General features: G+C 46.9%; 1 protein-coding gene across 5 annotated transcripts in view; it reads left to right on the top strand.

Annotated features, from left to right (window-relative positions):
* The window catches only part of BCL9 (BCL9 transcription coactivator), a 78,326-nt gene extending 61,028 nt beyond the window's left edge, over positions 1 to 17,298 (top strand). For 4 of the 5 annotated variants that reach the window (XM_074997893.1, XM_074997914.1, XM_074997904.1 and 1 more), the window contains exons 2-9: positions 1,767 to 1,849; positions 5,021 to 5,320; positions 6,573 to 6,889; positions 8,037 to 8,226; positions 8,701 to 8,800; positions 9,292 to 11,530; positions 13,905 to 14,165; positions 15,124 to 17,298. In XM_074997893.1, coding sequence (XP_074853994.1) covers positions 5,268 to 5,320; positions 6,573 to 6,889; positions 8,037 to 8,226; positions 8,701 to 8,800; positions 9,292 to 11,530; positions 13,905 to 14,165; positions 15,124 to 16,238 — 4,275 coding nt within the window. In that variant the 5' untranslated portion in view covers positions 1,767 to 1,849; positions 5,021 to 5,267 and the 3' untranslated portion in view covers positions 16,239 to 17,298. Of the gene's footprint in view, positions 1 to 1,766; positions 1,850 to 5,020; positions 5,321 to 6,572; positions 6,890 to 8,036; positions 8,227 to 8,700; positions 8,801 to 9,291; positions 11,531 to 13,904; positions 14,166 to 15,123 lie in introns of those variants that run through there. The other variant, XM_074997934.1, reaches the window with a different exon arrangement.
* The last annotated feature ends 2,494 nt before the right edge of the window (positions 17,299 to 19,792 follow it).

The raw sequence follows: 19,792 nt of genomic DNA, 5'->3' as shown, positions 1-19,792 counted from the left end.
AAGGACAGGGTAGGCCCACTACTCAGTGAGGAGGGTGAAACAGTATCAGGAAACTTGGAAATGGTGCTTAATGACTTCTTTGTTTCAGTCTTCGCTAAGAAGGCCGATTGAAGAAATACCTAGCCTAATGTATACTAGTGGGAAGGGTGTAGGTTTAGAGGATTTAAAAAAAAAAAAGTTAAACATTACTTAGAAAAATTAGATATCTGCAAGTCACCAAGGCCTGATGAAATGCCTGCTAGAATACCTAAAGAGCTTATAGAGGAGGTTTCTGAGCCTTTAGCTGTCATCTTTGAAAAGTCCTGAACGTCAGGAGATATTCCAGAAGACTGGAAAAGGGCAAAAATAGTGCCCATGTATAAAAAGGGGGAAAAAGAACAACCCAGGAAACTACAGGCCAGTCAGTTTAACTTCTGTGCTCGGAAAGATAATGGAGCAAATAATTAAGGAATTCATCTGCAAAGATCTGGAAGAAAATAAGGTGATAGGTAACAGCCAGCATGGATTTGTAAAGAGCAAATTATGCCAAACCAATCTGATGACTTCTTGTCTTGTCAAAAAAAAGCTTTGTGGATAAGGGAGAAGCGGTGGATGTGGTATACCTAGATTTTAGTAAAGGCATTTGACATGGTCTTGCATGATCTTTTTTATCAATAAACTAAGCAAATACAGCTTAGATGGGACCCCTGTAAGGTGGGTGCATAACTGGCTGGATAACAGTTCTCAGAGAGTAGTTCTTAATGGTTCGGGGTCAAGCTGGAATGGTATAACAAGTGGGGTTCTGCAGAGATCTTTTTTTGAGATTGGTTCTATTCAATACCTTCAACAATTTAGATATTGACAGAGTACCCTTATTAAGTTTGCAAATGATAACAAGCTGGAAGGGGTTGCAACTGCTTTGAAGGATAGGATCGGAATTCAAAACCTGTGTTACCTCTGTCACAGCCGGGTTAACCCAGTTGTTTAGAGTCAGGCAGGAGAGCGGTAGTAGACCTGGGAATATAACCCATGTCTCTTGATTCCCAGGTGTGTGTTAGCTGCCCTGCCATCCTCCTTGTGTAAATAGTAGGAGGCCTGTTGTCTTCAAACTGAACTTAGCAGAGAGTGGTGTACCTTGGTGGTTAGAAAGGATTGAGGTGGGTAGAAGAAATCTTAACAGGAGATTTGCTTCCAGGCAGAACAGCATAGAATTTACTGTAGAACTGAGAGGATGCCTTATGATCGCTTATTCAGACACTGGCCTGATACTTCTGTTGGCCGATCAAAGGGAGTACCCAGCTTTACCTGACCTTTTTGCATTTTCAGTCATATGTGGGCAGACAGGCCATCTGGCCTTGGACATGGGTGTAATGGTGAAGAGCAGGGTTGTCACAGGTTGGTGGGCTCATGGTGTGAGGGGAAGGCAAATCCTTGAGACTAGATGGACAAGAAGGATGGCAGGATGCTTGTGTGGGCACTGTGCCAGTTCTTGGGGCTCAGGGAGCCCATCTATCTGAATGGGCGGTATGCCAAAGCAGGTCTAAGCTTCCCTTGCTGCATTTGTTTACAGCAAATGTACTTGAACCAGTTAAACCTTGCTGTGGTTTTCTCCCTGTAAAGGCTTTCTTAGCATTAACAAATCTTGCTGAGTTGAGCTGAGGCTTTCTTGTCCCTGTTCAGAGAAGGCTTTGGTCCCCTTTATGTGTCCTGGAAGGCTACTTTGGCGGAGGGGCCCCAGGGTTCAGGTCTGCTTGGTTCCTTGTGACAGACCTCTTCTTCTTTTTCAGGTAATCTTTCCTAGTGTGTGCAAGGGTCCTGAACTCATCGCCTCTACAATGAGCACTACAGTGTTGTGACGCCACAGGTCTTGGTGAGTTGCCTACAGGGTAGAGTACTGGCGCCTATAAGGTTTACAAAGACATTAGGCCCACTGCATGGATCTCTGAAGCACTTTGTTGAAATGTTTTAAAACTTCACTCAAGATTGATTCTGCAGGTGGATGGGCGAATCTATCAAGCAGAGACACTCCATCTCTTTGGACTTGAGTCCATTTTCCCTGAAACCTAGATGAGAGCCAGGAAAGAGCATGCCCAAATTTAGCCCAAGTGAAGGGCAATTTTAGCTTATTGGACGCTGAGTTCCCACAAATAAAAATTGTGATGCTTTCCTTTTTGAGTCTTGTATGGTTCCTGCACAGAAGAGGGCAGCAAAAGGGGAGAAATAAGAGTTGGCAATCATTTTGTCATCAAGAAGTACAATACTTGGGAAAAATCAAAATGTCTGTTAATGTTTACCCCTTCATTCAAGTCTCCTCTTATTATTTACTTCTGTGCAGCTTGTCCACACCAGTCTGTTAAGAGAATGTGTCTTGTGTGTGTTATAAATAAAGACCATGTTAAAAGAACAATATCCAGGTTGTCGAGTGAAGCACAAGAAAATGTCACATTTATGGTTGCCTGATCAATCTTATTTGTGCTGCCTTCTGTGCCTGTCCTGTGCACTGAATGATACAGGGTCATGTGGACAAAATAATGTGTGCTCATATAATGTATTAATGCAAATACATAAAGGGGTAGAATTGAGGCAGTATTCGTAAGTGAAAATCATATAATGGAAACAGCTACATAAATAACAAAAAATCCACCACAAACACATCTGTACCCTGCTTTTTTGCAGCAAATGTTAGTCACTATTATGCCGTTATGCTTCCCTTCCCTGCAATGATGTGCTTTTGGCCTAACTTCAGTTTTAAGAGAGGACACGGGTGACATTTTCAGAAGTGCCTTAGTCCCATTGACTTTCAATATGACAGGCTCCTACATTTTTTTTTTAAATGAGGCACCTTTGAAAATGTGAATTCCTATTTTCAAGACAGACATTAGGAGCCTGAGGTTACAAGAGTCACTGGAATTTATGCACTTCTGAAAATTAACTCTTCATATGACTTTATAGCACCATGCATATCTATGGGTATGATAGAAATAACTAAACTTAACACACTATACTGCGCTGGAAACCAATTGAATGCTCTGCTTGTGGTACTCGAAGTGCATGTGTTCCCTGTGCAGTTCTGTGGGCCTCATCAGAATACATCTTGTTCTGTCCATACAAATGAAGCTGTTAATGTAGGAGTGTTCCCTGCATTAATGGACTTAAGCAGGGCAGTGGAATGTGAACTTACTTGGGGTCACCAAGGTTGCTCTTTGTGTCCCCATGCAGGCTGCATGTACACTAGCAAGTTCTTTCAAAAAATCTTTCGAAAGAAGGGGGCTCTTTCAAAAGGTCCTGTGGAGCATCTACACACAAAAAGCATTGTTTTGAAAGTAAATCAAGAGAACATGGAACTCCTTTCAAAATTGCTCTTCTTTTCCCATTTCAGGAAGAGTGCCCCCTTTCGAAAGCTTCTTTCAAAAGAAAATGTGTGTAGACACTCCACAGAGCCCTTTTTTCCCCGAAAGAGTAGTCCTCATGGGACTTTACTTTTTGATCCCTGGCCCATTCTTTCAGAAGACTGTGGGCTGTATGAATGCTCTTTCGAAAGAACAGCTCACTCTTTCAGAAGTTCTTTCAGATGAAATCTTCTGGAAGGGCTTCTTTTTGAAAGATCACTGTAGTGTAGATGTAGCTGCAGTCAGGGAAGCTGTGGGGATCCACAAAATAATTACATTGGAGTGCCCGGACACTGTGGATTGATGTGACATGTAAATGTGCTTGTATGATGTCATGAGACAACTGTGAGGACATGACAAGATCATTTTGTGGTGCTGGAGAGGCGCACAGCTCCATACCAGTGACACCTTAGTCAGTTTCTCACTAGCAGCAATGTGGTAATATGTTAGCAGGTATTAACCCTTCAGTAGCAATGCATAAATGAACTGATGTGTCCTCTTAATAAACTTAAAACCCTAGTTCCCTCATAACAGGGAAGACCCTGCTGGCCTAGTTAATTGTAATTGTTTCTCTTGATTCAGACAAGAAACTGCTTCTTCGGTGCTAAGAAATATTGGGAATATTTGCATTTTGAATAATTTTTAACTAGCAATATTAAATTAAATCTTGTTTATATTTTAAAATTAAGTAGATTTATATCCAAGTACATGAGATGAATAGAAAATCATCTGCTGAAATATAAACAAGACAGAAATTTGTTCCAAAACTCTTTAATCCAAAGACCATAAATATAGAAGTTCCAATATTTTCCATCTCCACTATCATAGAAACAAGGTTGTTATGTTTGGTACAGCCAGCATCGTGCATGTTGTGTCACTTTAAAAACAAACTGAAGAGTGCTCACGTTGAACTAAAATAAGTTTTTAAGTAACTTGTATGACACTAAGCAAATCTAGATGGGCAGTTGTTAATGACCTGTCACCCTTTCAGTTAGAAACAGTAGCTGACCACATGTTCTCCTTTATGTGCACAGAGTAATCAAGTCTCATGAGTCATGGCATAAGCTGATACTTATAGGTGGTCAGGAAGATAATTTCTTTCCCTCTCCTTGTCTCCTGTGTACCTTCCTCCACACAGCATTCCACTAATAGCTAACTTATACTCGGGGGGGCGGGGGGGGGGGCGGCAAAGTGTTTATCTTCCTCCAATGCATGAGGTCATAGCCATTCATAGTCCCAATTTTCCAGAATTCCCACTAGTGAACTAGTGTGTATAATCCTACATTCCTAGTGATTTGGTGTAAGGCACTCTTTTTAAATAAGCCATACTCATTCATAGATCTGAGTTCTTCCATGACCCAGATCAGAGTCCAGGTAAGATAAATTTCTTTACCTCTTCCTTCCATGCTCAACTGAATCCACTGTAACTGGTTTGGGATGAAGTGGGAGTGGCTTCACCACTTGAGTTTTTGATACCTGCCAGAGTTTTTCTTCTAAACATACACTGCAGCTGTCTTCTAGCCATCTGAAAAGACCAGTCCCTCACCCTGTTAGTAAAGGAAAAAGGACTGCTAAGCACTGGTCTGTTTCATTCAGGGTTTGTCATGTGCATTACCTGTTTTCTGTTCTTTTTTGGGTGTGATCTGGCACAGTGTGCCCTGGAGATGCGAGACTTCCCCTCAGCAGCAGGAGGCACACATTCAGAGAATGCTGGAGCTGCAGGAGGGAAGGGCCCAGTGCAACAACAGAGAGAGACAAAGAGAAAAAAGACAAGTGAACAGACAGCGGTGAGAGAGGTGTGTGGCAGAAAGTACTTCAAAGCTGCCATCAGCAGCAGGGCCCCCAGAGGAACTTGACAAGAGCCCATTGGTGGTGTGTGAGAGCACAGGATTTCTGTCAATGCATTCCAGTAACCCCAAACTGAGGAACTCCCCATCAGGAAACACACAGAGGTGAGGATCTTCAGGGAACTGCTCTTGGATGGAAGGGGAAGTGTCCCTGCTCTGCTGCGGTGTTACCCAAGGCAAGGTTAAATGCCCACTCCAACACAAAGTTATCCCCATGCTGCTAGCAGGAGTGGTGTGGAATTAGATTATCATTGCACAGTACTTGCCCACGTCATTCCTCTGCCTATGCCAAACATCCTCCTCTGACTTGGAAGAGGGAAAGGTGGTGCGCTGGGTGCGTAGTGTGCTTCACAGCACACCTAGGTTGGGACCTTTGCTCCAGGGGTTAGCAGGAGCTGACAGTAACTTGGAGGCCAGACTGAGAAGCACTGCCGATGGAAGGCACAAAGTGAATAGCCTCCGCAGGGAGGCTTGCTACAGTGTGCTGCCTTGTGGGTTGGAGGTGGGGTAAAATGCACTCCCAGCAAATCCCTGCAGAAGAGAGGAAGCGGGTGACGGTGGCTGAAATAAAGGGAGGAGGGAAGACTGTAATTGTGTGACATCTAAGGAGACCTAATACTTTCAGGCTGTAGTCTGTGTAATGGGACCACGGGTGGGAGAAGACTGTGGGGTTGGTGGGTTTTTTTTTTTGAGTTTCTTTTGGTAAACTCTAATGCAGTCTCCTCCACCCCCTTTTGCAGGCGTGTGTGTGGAGCCAGTCTCCTCCTCTTTCCCCATTCAAAGGCAGGTTGTAGCTGGTTTAATTGTTTTCATGGTCAGAGGTTTGTATTTCCCTGGCGAGTTTCCCTGATCTGTGAGGAGTGCTGCAGTAATGCTGGGTTTGCCTTACGCTCTCTTGGGCTGGCTTGCGGTGGGTTTCACTGCTCTGTGATCAGCCGTACTGTGTCATTTGGGTTGGGATGGGTAGTGTGGTGAACTTTATGGTGCCCTGTTTGTTTACTTTGAGCTGGTCTTGGTGTGAGTCGCTTTTCTGTGTACATAGAAACCGTTGTCTTTATTGACAGAAGCCCCAGAGGTGGCTCCTCATGTGACTGAGCAGTTCCTGGGATCTGGCAGGCCTGCTGCTTGCTCTTGTGCCTCCTTGAGCACTGTGATCCCGTATCCGATAGTAACCATTTCAAGGCATGTTTGAAAGAGCAGCTGGATGAAGCTAAGCATGTAGTAGGCCTTCCTCACTCTGCAGCAACCGCCTTGCTCTGTAAAAGCAGCAGCAGTGGTTGCTGCTGCTTCTCTCTCATCCATTCCTGTTGGAGTGAATTGACAGTCTAATCTCTGTTTCTGATTCTCTTTTTTTCAGTAGTCCCAAAGCAAAGCAGGAGGTGATGGTCCGTCCCCCCACAGTGATGTCCCCCTCTGGCAACCCCCAGCTGGATTCCAAATTTTCCAACCCGGGTAAACAGGGGGGCTCGACCAGCCAATCCCAGCCCTCTCCCTGTGACCCCAAGACTGGCGGTCACCCACCCAAAGTGCTCCCTGGCCCAGGTGGGAGCATGGGGTTGAAGAATGGGGCTGGAAATGGTGCCAAGGGGAAGGGAAAGAGAGAGAGGAGCATTTCAGCGGATTCCTTCGAGCAGAGAGATGCTGGGACTCCCAGCGATGATTCGGAAATTAAAGGTATGTCTGCCAGAGGAGGGGTTTGTGCTATGTATCAGTGTGACATGATTATTTGGCTGGTGGGTGTTAGCAAAAGCATCTGTCTGCTTGAGGTGGTGATTATGTTGTAGGAGATTAAATGCCCTCTAGAAAAGGGGGGAGGATTTTCACAGCTGGTAATAACTGCGTACAGTTTCCTGCTCTGTTGAAGTACAGCCTTGCTTAGGATTGAAAAGTTGTTTTGTGAGAGCGCTGAAACTCCCCAGGAAGTGCTGAGAAGATAAATGAAAGTGGTCAGTCTCTGTCCTTTGGGTGCCTAGGAGCTGCTCTGTTTGCACTGGGTGTGTCAAAGCCAGTTTTGTGCATAGAGATAAGGTGCATTGGGTGGCATTATTGCACTTATACCCTCTGGCAGGTGGGACACAGGACTGGGAGTCAAGCTTTCTGTAGTCTGTTTCTGGCTCTGCCGCTTACGCATTGTGGGACCTTAAACTTGTAACTACCCCCACTCTTTACTTCCCTAACCTGTGAATTTAGGTGCAGCACAAATAGGTACTTACTGTGTCTCACTCTGGTAATTTATTTGATCACCCTGAGATCCTCACGTGCGACGTGGCACAGATGTACAAAGAATTCTTACTGTTCTGGAACACGAGGCCCCCCAGGCTTTGCATTTGTGCCCTCTAGATGCCTTGAAGAAGTGGCAACAAGAGGGCTTTGACTGTACAGGATGTGGGTCAAGTGAGAGTTAGTTTCCAATTGGCGTGATTAGAAGTTGTGTGGTCAGTCTGACAGTACAGCAGAGTAGGGCTCGGGTGGCATGAGTAGGGGGAGAAAAATGGTCTTTCCCTATGATACAAGGACTTAAGGGCTTATCTGTTGGTGTGCCTCACGGGTTCAGTCAGTTGTTGGACGCCAAGGGGAGCTAGCTAGAGCTCAGACAGTGTGTGCTTCCTCCCATCGTTGTTTGCATTGTGTCTTGGGATGGGAGGGGGAGTCACGGAGGAATAGGACAGCTTCCTTCGTACTAGGTGGGAGAGGAGTATGAGCCTCCTTTATATGAAAGCTGGATGTTGGGGTGCTAGCTATGAGTGAACGGTGAGAGGAGTATCAAACTTTATCGTAGCTTCCACGCTAGTGAGACTTTCCCCCGCCTCTTCCTTTACAGACTGCAACTCTGCTGACCATATGAAGAGCCAGGATTCTCAGCATACCCCACACTCCGTCACTCCTTCAGCTGCATCAGCCCCAAGGTCTTCCACACCCTCCCATGGCCTGACTGCTGCTTCGGAGCCAGCTAGTGGACAGAAGACTCCATCCAAAGTGGTTTATGTCTTTTCTACTGAGATGGCCAATAAGTATGTAAATGGCTGAATGTGTCCTGTCCCTGAATTTGCGTGTACCTCATTCTCTGAAATCCAGAAGCATGTTTCCTCCTTCAAATCCTTTGTGGGGGTGGGAAGCTGTTTACCAATCCGGGAGGGAGAGTTACTGACAACTGACCTTGGATGCTCATCAGTGAGGACTTTCAGTTTCTCACCTCTGGCCTTGTCTTTGGCAAATGTTGCTGGACAGCCTGTTTGTTTGCACAGTGAATGTGTTTAGGGGTGGGTTAAATGGTGACATAAACCCTAAATACTGATACATTCTGTAAATATGAAGATTTTTCTTCTCCTTTGATTTCTGCTTCTCTCAGACCCCTGGGGCCAAAAGATAGGTGACCCAGCCTTTCAGTTATCTCTTCTCCCTGCCACTAGTAGTTGGGAGCAAGCGGTATTTAAGAGAGATAATTGTCCATCTGCAGCCTCACTTATGTCTGTCTGTCTTTACAGGGCTGCAGAAGCTGTGCTAAAGGGACAGGCAGAAACCATTGTGTCCTTTCATATCCAGAACATCTCAAACAGCAAGGCAGAACGAAACACTGTATCCCTGGTAGGGAGTCTTTCCTTGGTAGAAGCAGGAGATGGAGTGGTGTGTGTATACATGCCCGTGCATGCTTGGGGTAGGGGTGTGTGGGGGGGTCTTTATGTTCTGAAAAGCATGTTCTAGGCTGCAGGGAGCACTGTTCAGAATGAGTGAAAGGTTTCAGAGATGCCAGAGTGGCTTTTTAGCATCATCATTGTTAGATGGTGGTGTCTTGGCTCTGGAGTGGTTCTGGTGAGATAAGGAGAGGGGTGTCAAACCTCACCGTTTGGATTTCTGGGTGATGCTTGAGTAAAATGAACGTTTCATCTGTGTCCAAGGCAATGATTTGCAATCTATATGCACACGGTATCAGTGCCTGAAGAAAGAGTGTGTGTGTGTGTGTGAGAGAGAGAGAGAGAGAGAGAGAGAGAGAGAGAGAGCAGCCTGATCTTCCCCCTCCCTCCATTTGCACAGATTTAAAGAGAGACAATTAGAATGTTCTGGTTTTTGTCTTTTAGAACACCCAGGTCACTGCACTTCGGAGTGAAACCAAGCCTCTGCCGCCTCCTCAGACACAGCCTCCTGCTTCGCAGGAACATAATCCCCCCCAGAATGCCAAAATGCAGCCAGCTCCACCTGTTTCGGCACCGGCACCTAAATCCTCCGGCCCCGCATGTCCCATGGATCAGGACAGTCCTGGAGTGGAAAGTAAAGTGATGTCTGGTAGCAGCCCTGCCAACTCTACCCCATTACCGCCTGAGGGATTTGGGCAGAGTTCCACCCCAAATAATCGAGCTGTCAGCCCAATCTCCCAGGGGAGCAATAGCTCCACTGCAGATCCCAAAGGTCCCACACAGCAGGTATCCAGTGGTGACCCATCCAGCTTAGGGGAGAACCCCGATGGGCTTTCTCAGGAGCAGCTGGAACATCGAGAGCGCTCGTTGCAAACTCTACGAGATATACAGCGCATGCTTTTCCCTGACGAGAAAGAATTCCCTGGAGGGCAAAGTGGGGGGCCTCCCCAGAACACTGGGGTTCTGGATGGTCCCCAAAAGAAACCTGAAGGGCCAATACAGGCCATGATGGCTCAATCCCAAAGTTTAGGCAAAGGGCCAGGGCCTCGGACTGATGGAGGCGCTCCATTTGGTCCTCAAGGACATAGAGAGATGCCCTTCTCACCAGATGAAATGGTGCCACCATCTATGAACTCCCAATCTGGACCCATAGGACCAGATCACCTGGATCACATGACTCCAGAGCAGGTGGCCTGGTTGAAGCTGCAGCAGGAGTTTTATGAGGAGAAGAGACGGAAGCAGGAACAGGTCGTGGTTCAGCAGTGTTCCCTGCAGGACATGATGGTCCACCAGCATGGGCCTCGAGGGGTGGTTCGAGGCCCCCCACCTCCCTACCAGATGACCCCTGGTGAGGGCTGGGGTCCTGGTGGTCCAGAGTCCTTTGCTGATGGCATGAACGTGTCTCATTCTCTGCCCCCCAGAGGTATGGCTCCTCATCCCAACATGCCTGGGAGCCAGATGCGCCTGCCTGGATTTGCAGGAATGATGAACCCGGACATGGACAGCCCGAGTGTCCCAAACCCCACATCTAGACCTGGGCTTTCAGGAGTCAGTTGGCCAGAAGATGTGCCAAAAATCCCAGATGGCCGAAACTTCCCTCCTGGCCAGGGTGTCTTTAGTGGCCCTGGCCGAGGGGAGCGGTTCCCAAATCCCCAGGGCCTGCCAGAAGAGATCTTTCAACAGCAGTTGGCAGAGAAGCAGCTGGGCCTGCCCCCTGGCTTGAGCATAGAAGGCATCAGGCCTGGTATGGAGATGAACCGGATGATTCCCTCCCAGAGACACATGGAGCCTGGGAATAACCCCATCTTTTCTCGCATGCCTGTTGAAGGGCCCCTGAGCCCCTCCAGGGGGGATTTCCCAAAAGGAATGCCACCTCAGTTGGGCCCTGGTAGGGAGCTGGAGTTTGGGATGGGCCCTGGCAATATGAAGGGGGACATCAGTCTGAATGTTACCATGGGCTCCAACCCACCCATGATACCTCAGAAGATGAGAGAAACTGGCGTGGGGCCAGAGGAGATGATGAAACTGCGTCCAGGAGTCTCAGAAATGCTCTCCTCTCAGCAGAAAATGGTGTCCTTGCCATTTGGAGAGCATCCCCAACAGGAGTATGGCATGGGTCCCAGGCCTTTCCTTCCTATGTCTCAGGGCCCAGGAGGGGGTCTCCGTAATCTCAGAGAGCAGATTGGGCCTGACCAAAGGACTAACAACCGGCTCAGCCACATGCCGCCACTACCTCTCAACCCCACCAGTAACCCTAACAGCCTCAACACCGCTGCTCCTGTTCAGCGCAGCCTCGGTCGCAAGCCCTTGGATATCTCTGTTGCAGCCAGCCAGGTGCATTCACCGGGCATCAACCCTCTGAAGTCTCCCACAATGCGACAGGTCCAGTCTCCCATGCTGGGTTCTCCCTCGGGGAACCTTAAGTCCCCTCAGACTCCATCCCAGCTGGCAGGAATGCTCGCAGGTCCAACTGCTGCAGCTGCTGCAGCTTCCATTAAGTCCCCCCCTGTTTTGGGATCTGCTGCTGCCTCGCCAGTCCACCTCAAGTCTCCTTCACTCCCAGCACCTTCACCTGGCTGGACTTCCTCTCCAAAGCCCCCGCTGCAGAGCCCTGGGATTCCCCCAAACCACAAAACGTCTCTCACCATGTCTTCCCCAGCCATGCTGGGGAATGTGGAGTCAGGTGAGTGTTTCCTTCTCTATTCAAGCATGAATCCATTGATTGATATGTGGTCGTTGTGAAGTGTGATGTGAGATGAGGGCTCACAGAGGCTACCTGGTGGGCATTTGGGGCAGGAAGTGCAAAAAAGGGAGAAAATGGTGTGCTTTTCCTGCCAGTTTGAAGGAAAATTGTGTCTAAGCCCAGAACTAAGTGTGTGAAATATGGAGGCGAGCCCCAATGTTTCCTCTAATTTTTTCCATCTGTGTGCAGAATAAATTTTGTGCGCCCCCAAAGCATGTGTGGATGTGCACCACGGATGGGAACACACAATGCCGGCTGTGGGCACTCTGCTAATCAGCGGGGCGGCATTTGAATCTCTCCTGGGTGGCTGCCCAAGTGCTCAGTTTACAAGGAACGCTGACAAGCACCGTAACAAATTGTCTCTTCTGGTCGTATCTTATTCATGTGCACATGCTGAATACTGTCCTTGTCCCAAAGATGGCTCTCAAGTATACTTGGATTGATTTGAGAGGAAAGGGCGGGGTGGGGGAAGGAGGTCACTCTTTGCCGAAGAACTTAGAACAGTTTGTTTGCCAGTCTGGTCTTCACTGAAATATTGCAGCACTCAGCAAAAGTGTTGCTGTTCGGATCATAAAGATGCCTCAAAATGGGTTTGTTAGGTCAGAGGAGAAACAAGAGATACCTGTTAATGTGTGCTGGCCAAAGGAGCTACCATTCACAATCTGTTCAGGCACAGGATAAATGTAATTTTACTTTACAAATCCTCATGGAAGGAGCTTTGCTGGTACCAGTTCAGATTGTCTGTCTGTTTCATGCGTAGTTAGAGGTAGCAGGTGGATTCTCTGCAGCTGGTGCTCAGATGTGCTGTAGGTTTGTGGGTCTGTGTCATGGACTGGGTCCGGTTATGCTACATGCTGGTAGTCCCTGAGTGAGACACCTTACAATCAGGAAACACAAAATGAGTTTCTGGATTCACACAATCTCTTTTGGCATTTCAGCAGCACCAGTTGTAGTTCTCTTTGCTGGAGTCAGAGCTTAAACGTGCGCGTCTGTTCCTCCAACAAGTTTCCAAATATGTAAATCCCTGGTGTGCAGTGTTTCGATGCATCAGGAGCCGCAGTGTGATGGAACCAGCTCTCAAGAGCTTTTCAGCCTGTGAAACCTCCTTATCGCAAGAGTTAAGCGAGGAGACTGTTGAAAGAGGCATGACTACATTGCCCTCTAGTGCTGCAGAATGATACCGATTGAAAGAGACCAGCAGGCTATTTTCCTTCTCAAACTTAACAGACTGCTCTGGTGGCTCAAATGCGTGTTCCAGTGAGTTGCCATGGCAGTGATGTTTGTCTGCTGTATACCAAAATTCATCATTTAGCCATTTTATTCTAAGTTTTATGCCTACCATATGCCATACTGGGAAGGAGGAAGAATCTGGATACTTAAGTTAAACTGGCATTGGATCTGGGCTTGAACTGCTGCAACCAGACCCAGGTTTCCTAATATGTAGCTACTTTCTGAGCCTAGAGAAGTTTTAATACTAGACCTTCCTGAAAAAAACAGTCCGGTGGCACCTTGAAGACTAACGATTGTACTATGGCATAAGCTTTTGTGAGTTACAGCTTGCAAAAGTTTGTACTGTAATAAACTTGTAAGTCTTTAAGATGCAACTGGATTCCTTGTCTTTTGCTGAAACAGACTAGAACAGCTACGTCCGAGACCTTTCTGAGCTTTTTTTTGGCAGGGGCTTTTGCTTGGCTGATGAGTGTCTTAAACTTCTTCTTGAAAGCAGTGACCCCTTACTCTGTAACTGGGCAAGGCATCTGTAGGCTTATTGGTGAGGAGATGTGGGGATTGGGATGAACAGAAAGTTGTGCTTATGCTTTTCTAAGAGGGAGGGATATCTTAAATTAATAGGGAATGATAACACTCCTTGAGACTAACTGTAATGCGCTCTATTATGTGAGACTTAAGCGAAAATTGAAACAGGGAACCTTTTGTGTAAACTTTTAAGACAGCTCTTGAGAAATTGGCATAGATGCCTCTAGTTTATAGGCCACTATGTCTATATGTACTCTGGTTTCTGTCTCTGGGCTCACATTTGAGGCATGCATGGGAAAGGCATTTCCAATGGAAGTTTAGGAAAGATTTTCCAGATAGTTGACCATGCTTCTGGGTTAAGTCTTGTCAGACATGCAGTTCTTTCCTTTGTGAAACAAACCACATGGATAGAAATGCAGTCTACCGGTACAATGGGTATTTCAACCACTGGTTGCCTCACTATGATTATTCGGTTAGACTGTTGGAACCAATGAGGGAGTTTTCTGGGAGTTTAATTTAAAAGGGTGAAAAACCCTTTAAATCTTTTTTTGTATTTTAGGTGGCCCTCCACCTTCCACCGTCAGCCAGTCTGCTCCTGCGACTCTCCCTGGAAATCTTCCCACTAGCAGTCCCTACACAATGCCGCCAGAGCCCACGCTCTCCCAGAATCCCCTCTCTATCATGATGTCCAGGATGTCCAAGTTTGCCATGCCCAGCTCCACACCACTTTACCATGATGCCATCAAGACAGTGGCCAGCTCGGATGATGACTCCCCTCCAGCCCGTTCCCCAAACTTGCCACCGATGAACAGCCTGCCAGGTAAGGCCGCTTCCTGCTCGCCCTTTTGCGCACTCTGATCCTGTTGGAGGGGAGGAGGTTGGAATGTGCACTCTTTTTTACATAGGGGATGGGTGTTGTGCCTGCTTGGCCTGTGCCAAGGGGGAAGTGGCTCTATTCTGCACCCAGACGTTAGGAGAGAAGAGAACTAAAAGCTTGTGTCCCCCTGGGCGTAGCGACCTGCTCTACAAAGTGAAATGTGGTGACACTGGAAGCCCTGCCCCAAATTTCTTATTGTTCATATGAACACAGTAGAATCTGTTTTTTAGAAAAAAACAAAAAAACAATGGGAGAAGAACATAATTGAAAAAGAGGACTCTCAGGGCAGGAAGTCTGGTATTGGGCATAATGAAGACTGCCTGGTACACAGACTGTCCAGCACTGTAGTGGTTGAAGTTGATCACGTACCCTGGTGGGGAAGAGAGAAACTTGTTATCAGGTATTTATTGAATATGTTGCAGCACTTGTGGGATACTTAATCTGGCTGGCTCTAATAGGGGCGAGAGCCACCTGACTTGCGGATGCCCTGAGTTTGGAAGGGGAGGTGTTCAGTGTGGTCCCGTGAAGGAGAGCGTGTATGGTGATTAAGCAACGCGCACCGCGCACGCTTGTCACTAATATTCTCCCTTGTTGGCCGTCTTGGCAAAATGATCAAGACGTGACTTGACCCAGGGTGATCTCGCCTCTTGCTTTGGGAGCCCGTTTCAGTCGCATTGGAGCAGTGTGAGGACAATGCAGGGCTCTTGAAGCTCAGACTGGTTTTATGGTTAAATAGGCCAGCAGCCCTAGCAAGTGAGATTTTGGCATCTCTCACTGGCACTAGTTGTGGTTGTTTGTTGTAAATGAGAGCTAGGAATGCGACACAGAACTCTTGTATATTCACTGATCAGTTTTGTCTCTGATCTGAATTTGATTTTTTTTTTTTTCTCCTCTCCCCTAGGAATGGGCATTAATTCCCAAAATCCTCGAATTTCAGGTCCAAACCCAGTGGGTCCAATGCCAACCCTTAGCCCAATGGGAATGACCCAGCCTCTTTCCCATACTAATCAGATGCCCTCTCCAAATGCTATGGGACCCAGTATACCTCCTCATGGCGTTCCTGTAGGACCTGGCCTGATGTCTCACAATGCGATGATGGGGCATGGTTCCCAAGATCCTCCAATGGTACCTCAAGGACGCCTGGGCTTCCCACAGGGGTTTCCTCCGGTACAGTCCCCGCCCCAGCAGGTGCCATTTCCACACAATGGTCCCAGTGGAGGGCAAGGCAACTTCCCAGCTGGAATGGGCTTCCACGGAGAAGGACCTCTGGGGCGTCCCACCAACCTGCCCCAAAGTTCAACAGATCCAGCACTTTGCAAGACTGGAGGCCCTGGAGGTCCAGACTCCTTCACTGTTCTAGGAAACATGCCTTCTGTTTTCACTGATCCAGACCTGCAGGAGGTGATCCGCCCTGGGGCCACTGGAATACCAGAGTTTGACCTGTCCAGGATTATTCCATCGGAGAAGCCTAGCCAGACACTGCAGTATTTCCCTCGTGGGGAAGTTCCAGGCCGCAAGCAGCCACAGGGTCCTGGTCCTGGATTCTCTCACATGCAGGGAATGATAGGAGAGCAGACTCCAAGAATGGGACTTGCATTACCTGGCATGGGGGGCCCGGGGCCGGTGGGAACTGCCGATATTCCCCTTGGAACTGCTCCATCTATGCCAGGCCACAACCCAATGAGACCCCCTGCCTTTCTGCAGCAAGGCATGATCGGACCTCATCATCGGATGATGTCACCAGCACAAACTGCAGTGCCTGGGCAGCCCACACTAATGAGTAACCCAGTAGCTGCAGTGGGCATGATTCCAGGCAAGGACCGAGCCCCTGCTGGGCTCTATAGCCACCCAGGGCCAGTAGGCTCACCTGGTATGATGATGTCAATGCAAGGCATGATGGGACCCCAACAGAACATCATGATACCCCCCCAGATGAGACCCCGAGGTATGGCTGCTGATGTTGGAATGGGAGGATTTAGCCAAGGCCCTGGAAATCCAGGGAACATGATGTTTTAAGCTGCTACCATAAGACTGGATGTTCTGATCCTTGTCGAGATGAGATTCCAAGTCCTGAGGGCTTTTGGGGAGCTTCAGGAGTACAGTTTGGCCATGCAATAGGTGAAAAGAGACCAGAGGATGCTTTGGGAAATCTCGAATGTATGGAATTTACCTGAAACAATTCATTTTAACAGGTTTTTTTTAAGATTTATTTTTTAAAAATTATTTTTGTGGACTTCGGTATCCCATGATGGCACCTGCTTTGAGACGCTGTAGCTGTATTTTGAGAATTGCCATTTGTCACAAGTTGCACCATTCTCTGTATGTTTACGTCCTTTGGACTGGCTTCTCCCAGGACTCTCGGTTATTTTTTGGGGTTTTTTGTGTACTGTACTATATTGTAAAAGGGATTTTAGCAGAGACTTTAGTCTTTGGGGTGAGAGGAGAATGGGATTCTAGGCTGTTTACTTGAGGTGGAGAATCCATCTTCAGAACTTCGGACTATTTTCCTTCAACTCCAATGTATAGAAAACCAAACTACGACCTCAGAGCAGAGTATTAATGAAAAGCACAAAAAAGGAACTTAAGTTCAGTGAGGGGAATCTTTTAAAAGAAATAATAAATTAAGGACATATTTTTCAAATTATGGAGTGCTGTCCAGCACCTTCTGTCTCTCCCTCCCTCCCACTCCTTATTAAATAGGCTCCTCTCTCTGTCCCCTTCTGTCTCCTCCTTTGGCAGCTGCAATACAATGTATTATTTTGGGGAGTAAATCTCGGAGAGCCTCTCCTCTAGTGGGGAATCTTCCCACTTTCAGGAAGGGGCTGGACTTTGGACACTGTTACATTCTACAGTAGTCTCTCTCACTGTTTCCTATTCTCCTTTTCTTAGAAACCCCAAGTGATTTTATTAATGTGGGAGTGGAACAGACACTAAAAGTTATCCAGGATTTTTTTTTGGTGGTTATTTTTTCCTCCCCAGCGTAAAACGTTCTGTGTAACCTCCATTAAATTTGGTACAAAACCACTTGCCAGGGCTGTGGTGTCAGAAAAATAAAATATATTGTTTCTTACAAAAACTCTCTCATTTTTAATCTAATCCAATGGTGTCCTGTGAACTTCTGGTGACTGAAAAGCTTCACCTTGTTTGTTCCCTCCTTAGGGTGTCACAACCATGCTAGCTGCGAGCTGCGACTCCTTTTTGTATCTTATAAAAGGTACTGTATTGGCTGCCGTGTGCCTCTTCCGGGTCGCTTCTTCTGTGAACTTTTTTTAACTGGCTTGAGCAAAACTTGGTTGTTTCTTAGTTTGGCATTGTCTTAAAGGGACACACCTGAGCCCTGTAGATGGTATCTACAGCCACTTTCTTTAGCTGAGGGCTAGAAAATTGGTAAAGATGACTCCTGGATCAGTGGTTCTTGGTTTACAGAAAGACAAGTGTGTCTTTTGGACACAGCTTCATACCTTCTCCCAGCCGCAATCAGAAAGTCTCTGTCTTCACTGCCAAAGTGCCTCTGCCCAAAGGGCGACGCTCAGTGTTTGTCACACTGTGATGTTGAAGAGTGAGGTAGAGTCTCAGATTTCTGGGTTTGAGGTGAAGGGGAAGAATGAAGATAAATAGCAAAGGTGACAGATAAAACCTCAGTGGGCAGTTTTTTTTATCTAGCCAACCCTGCTGGGTAAATTGTTGCCTTGCTACTGTTTCATTGATCTCTCTCTAATTCCGTCGCTGCTTTTTCAGACCTTTCTGAGGATCTCAACAATCAAATTTTGTGTAAGATGCAGGGGCAAAGAGACTGGATGATAAAACATAGCCCTTTCTCCAGATTAAAGCCACCCTTTAGTCTCCAATTCTCTTCTTGGTTTGTCTGAAAGCATGAGAGAGAATTTATTCATACGAGCTTGGCTGCTTTTTCTTTTTAGTAACATGGGAGGGAATGTTCTGTTGCTCAAGTTATCTCATTTCAATTCTGTGCACAGCTAGGGGGAAGCCCAGAAAGTAATCACCTGGTGGTGGATGTCTGAAGCTTAATGGTAACATCCACTGCTGTATCACAAACACAGTAAATATTTGCAATATAGTAGACCCTTGCTAGCGCAGACTTGACTTAGGTGTTTTCATATTAATTCAAGTCAAGTCCACTTACCCTACATTGCCAGCCAGCTCAGGGGCTCCTGCCTTGTGGCTGCCTGTTGCTGCAGTGCCATGGGTGGAGAGGGGCAGGCACAGATGGAGCTGCCCAGGGCTCCTGCACCCGGGCAGGAACTGCTGCCACTGGAGCAGCTCCATGGCCAAGTCGCAATGCAGCAGGGGGGCAGCGGTGCACTGTGGTTGCTTCACATGGCTGGAGCAGGAGGTACCCTGTCTCACCCCTAATGCAGCCCCCGTCCCTCTCCCCTCAGCCTGCTAGGGGAGCTGGGTTGGAGCAGATTCTCCAGCCACACACTTCCCCAGCCAGGGAAATTTTGGGGATCTCCCCAACTGCCCTCACCTCCCATTTATACAAAATTTGATTTACACAGAGGTTGCCCAGGGTGTGTAAATCAAGGGTTTACTGTGCTTCAGGTAGTAAATTGTTGTATTGCAAATAATTTGTCTGTAAAGTTACACATGCAGTTCTCAGTATCAAGATCTAAAAGATAGTATATTCCCTGTACAAAACCATGTAAGGGGCTAGCTAAGCTACTCAAGAACTATGTAGTGAGGATCTGTATCATACTAAACTGAGAGGATTATTTGTACTTATGTCCTTTGGTAGTACCCACTAAGGCCAGGTCTACGCTAGGGGGCAATGTCAAGGTAAGATATTCAGCTACAGAGCTGAGGTCAGTGACCTTATATTGAGTTACTATGGCGTCTCCACTCTGGGAGGGAGTGTCAGTAGGAGAAACTTTCCTGCCAGCTTCGCTTATGCTTCCCATTCAGGTGAGGTATCGGAGTTGACAAGAGTGTAATCACTGGTCGATTTAGTGTGTCTTTACTAGACCTGCTGATTTGGCCCCCGGAGATTGATCCCTGACAACGCCTAGTATATGCAAGGCCCAAGTGATGTTTCTGAGGAACATTTGTAACATTCCATGTGCTGTTGAGATCTAACCTATACTGAATCAAAAGGTACTGGGACAGGTTATTGCCTGAGCAGCACCTGTGCCTAAGCCTAAATGTTTGGTAAGAATTTAAGTATCCACTTTGCTTCCTTTTCCTAATTACAAAGGTGACTTAGGCACAAATTATCTAGCTTTCTTACATTTAGCTTTGGTTCTGATAAACTCAAGGGCTGTAGGCCACAGACTGCAAATATACTGCATAAAAAAAACTTCAGTCATTAAGCCCAGCGCCCATAGTTTAAGCAAGAGCCTGCTTGTTCTGTCAGCAGAAAAGGGTGCACCTGATTAATTTTTACCATGTAAATCATGTCTAATGTAAATATCTTTATCCATGTGGAATTTTTGCATGTCACACATGCACTCAGTTTTTTGCCAAATCCATTCACTGTTCGGTGTTTCTTGAAGGGAGATGAATACATTTTTAAGACTACTCCAGGCAGAGTAGTACCATGGTCCGCTACATCA

Source organism: Carettochelys insculpta, chromosome 1 (genome assembly GCF_033958435.1).
Source record: "Carettochelys insculpta isolate YL-2023 chromosome 1, ASM3395843v1, whole genome shotgun sequence".
NCBI lineage: Eukaryota > Metazoa > Chordata > Testudines > Carettochelyidae > Carettochelys > Carettochelys insculpta.
Note: the sequence above shows the minus strand (reverse complement) of the source record. Positions and strands in the feature narration are given on the sequence as shown.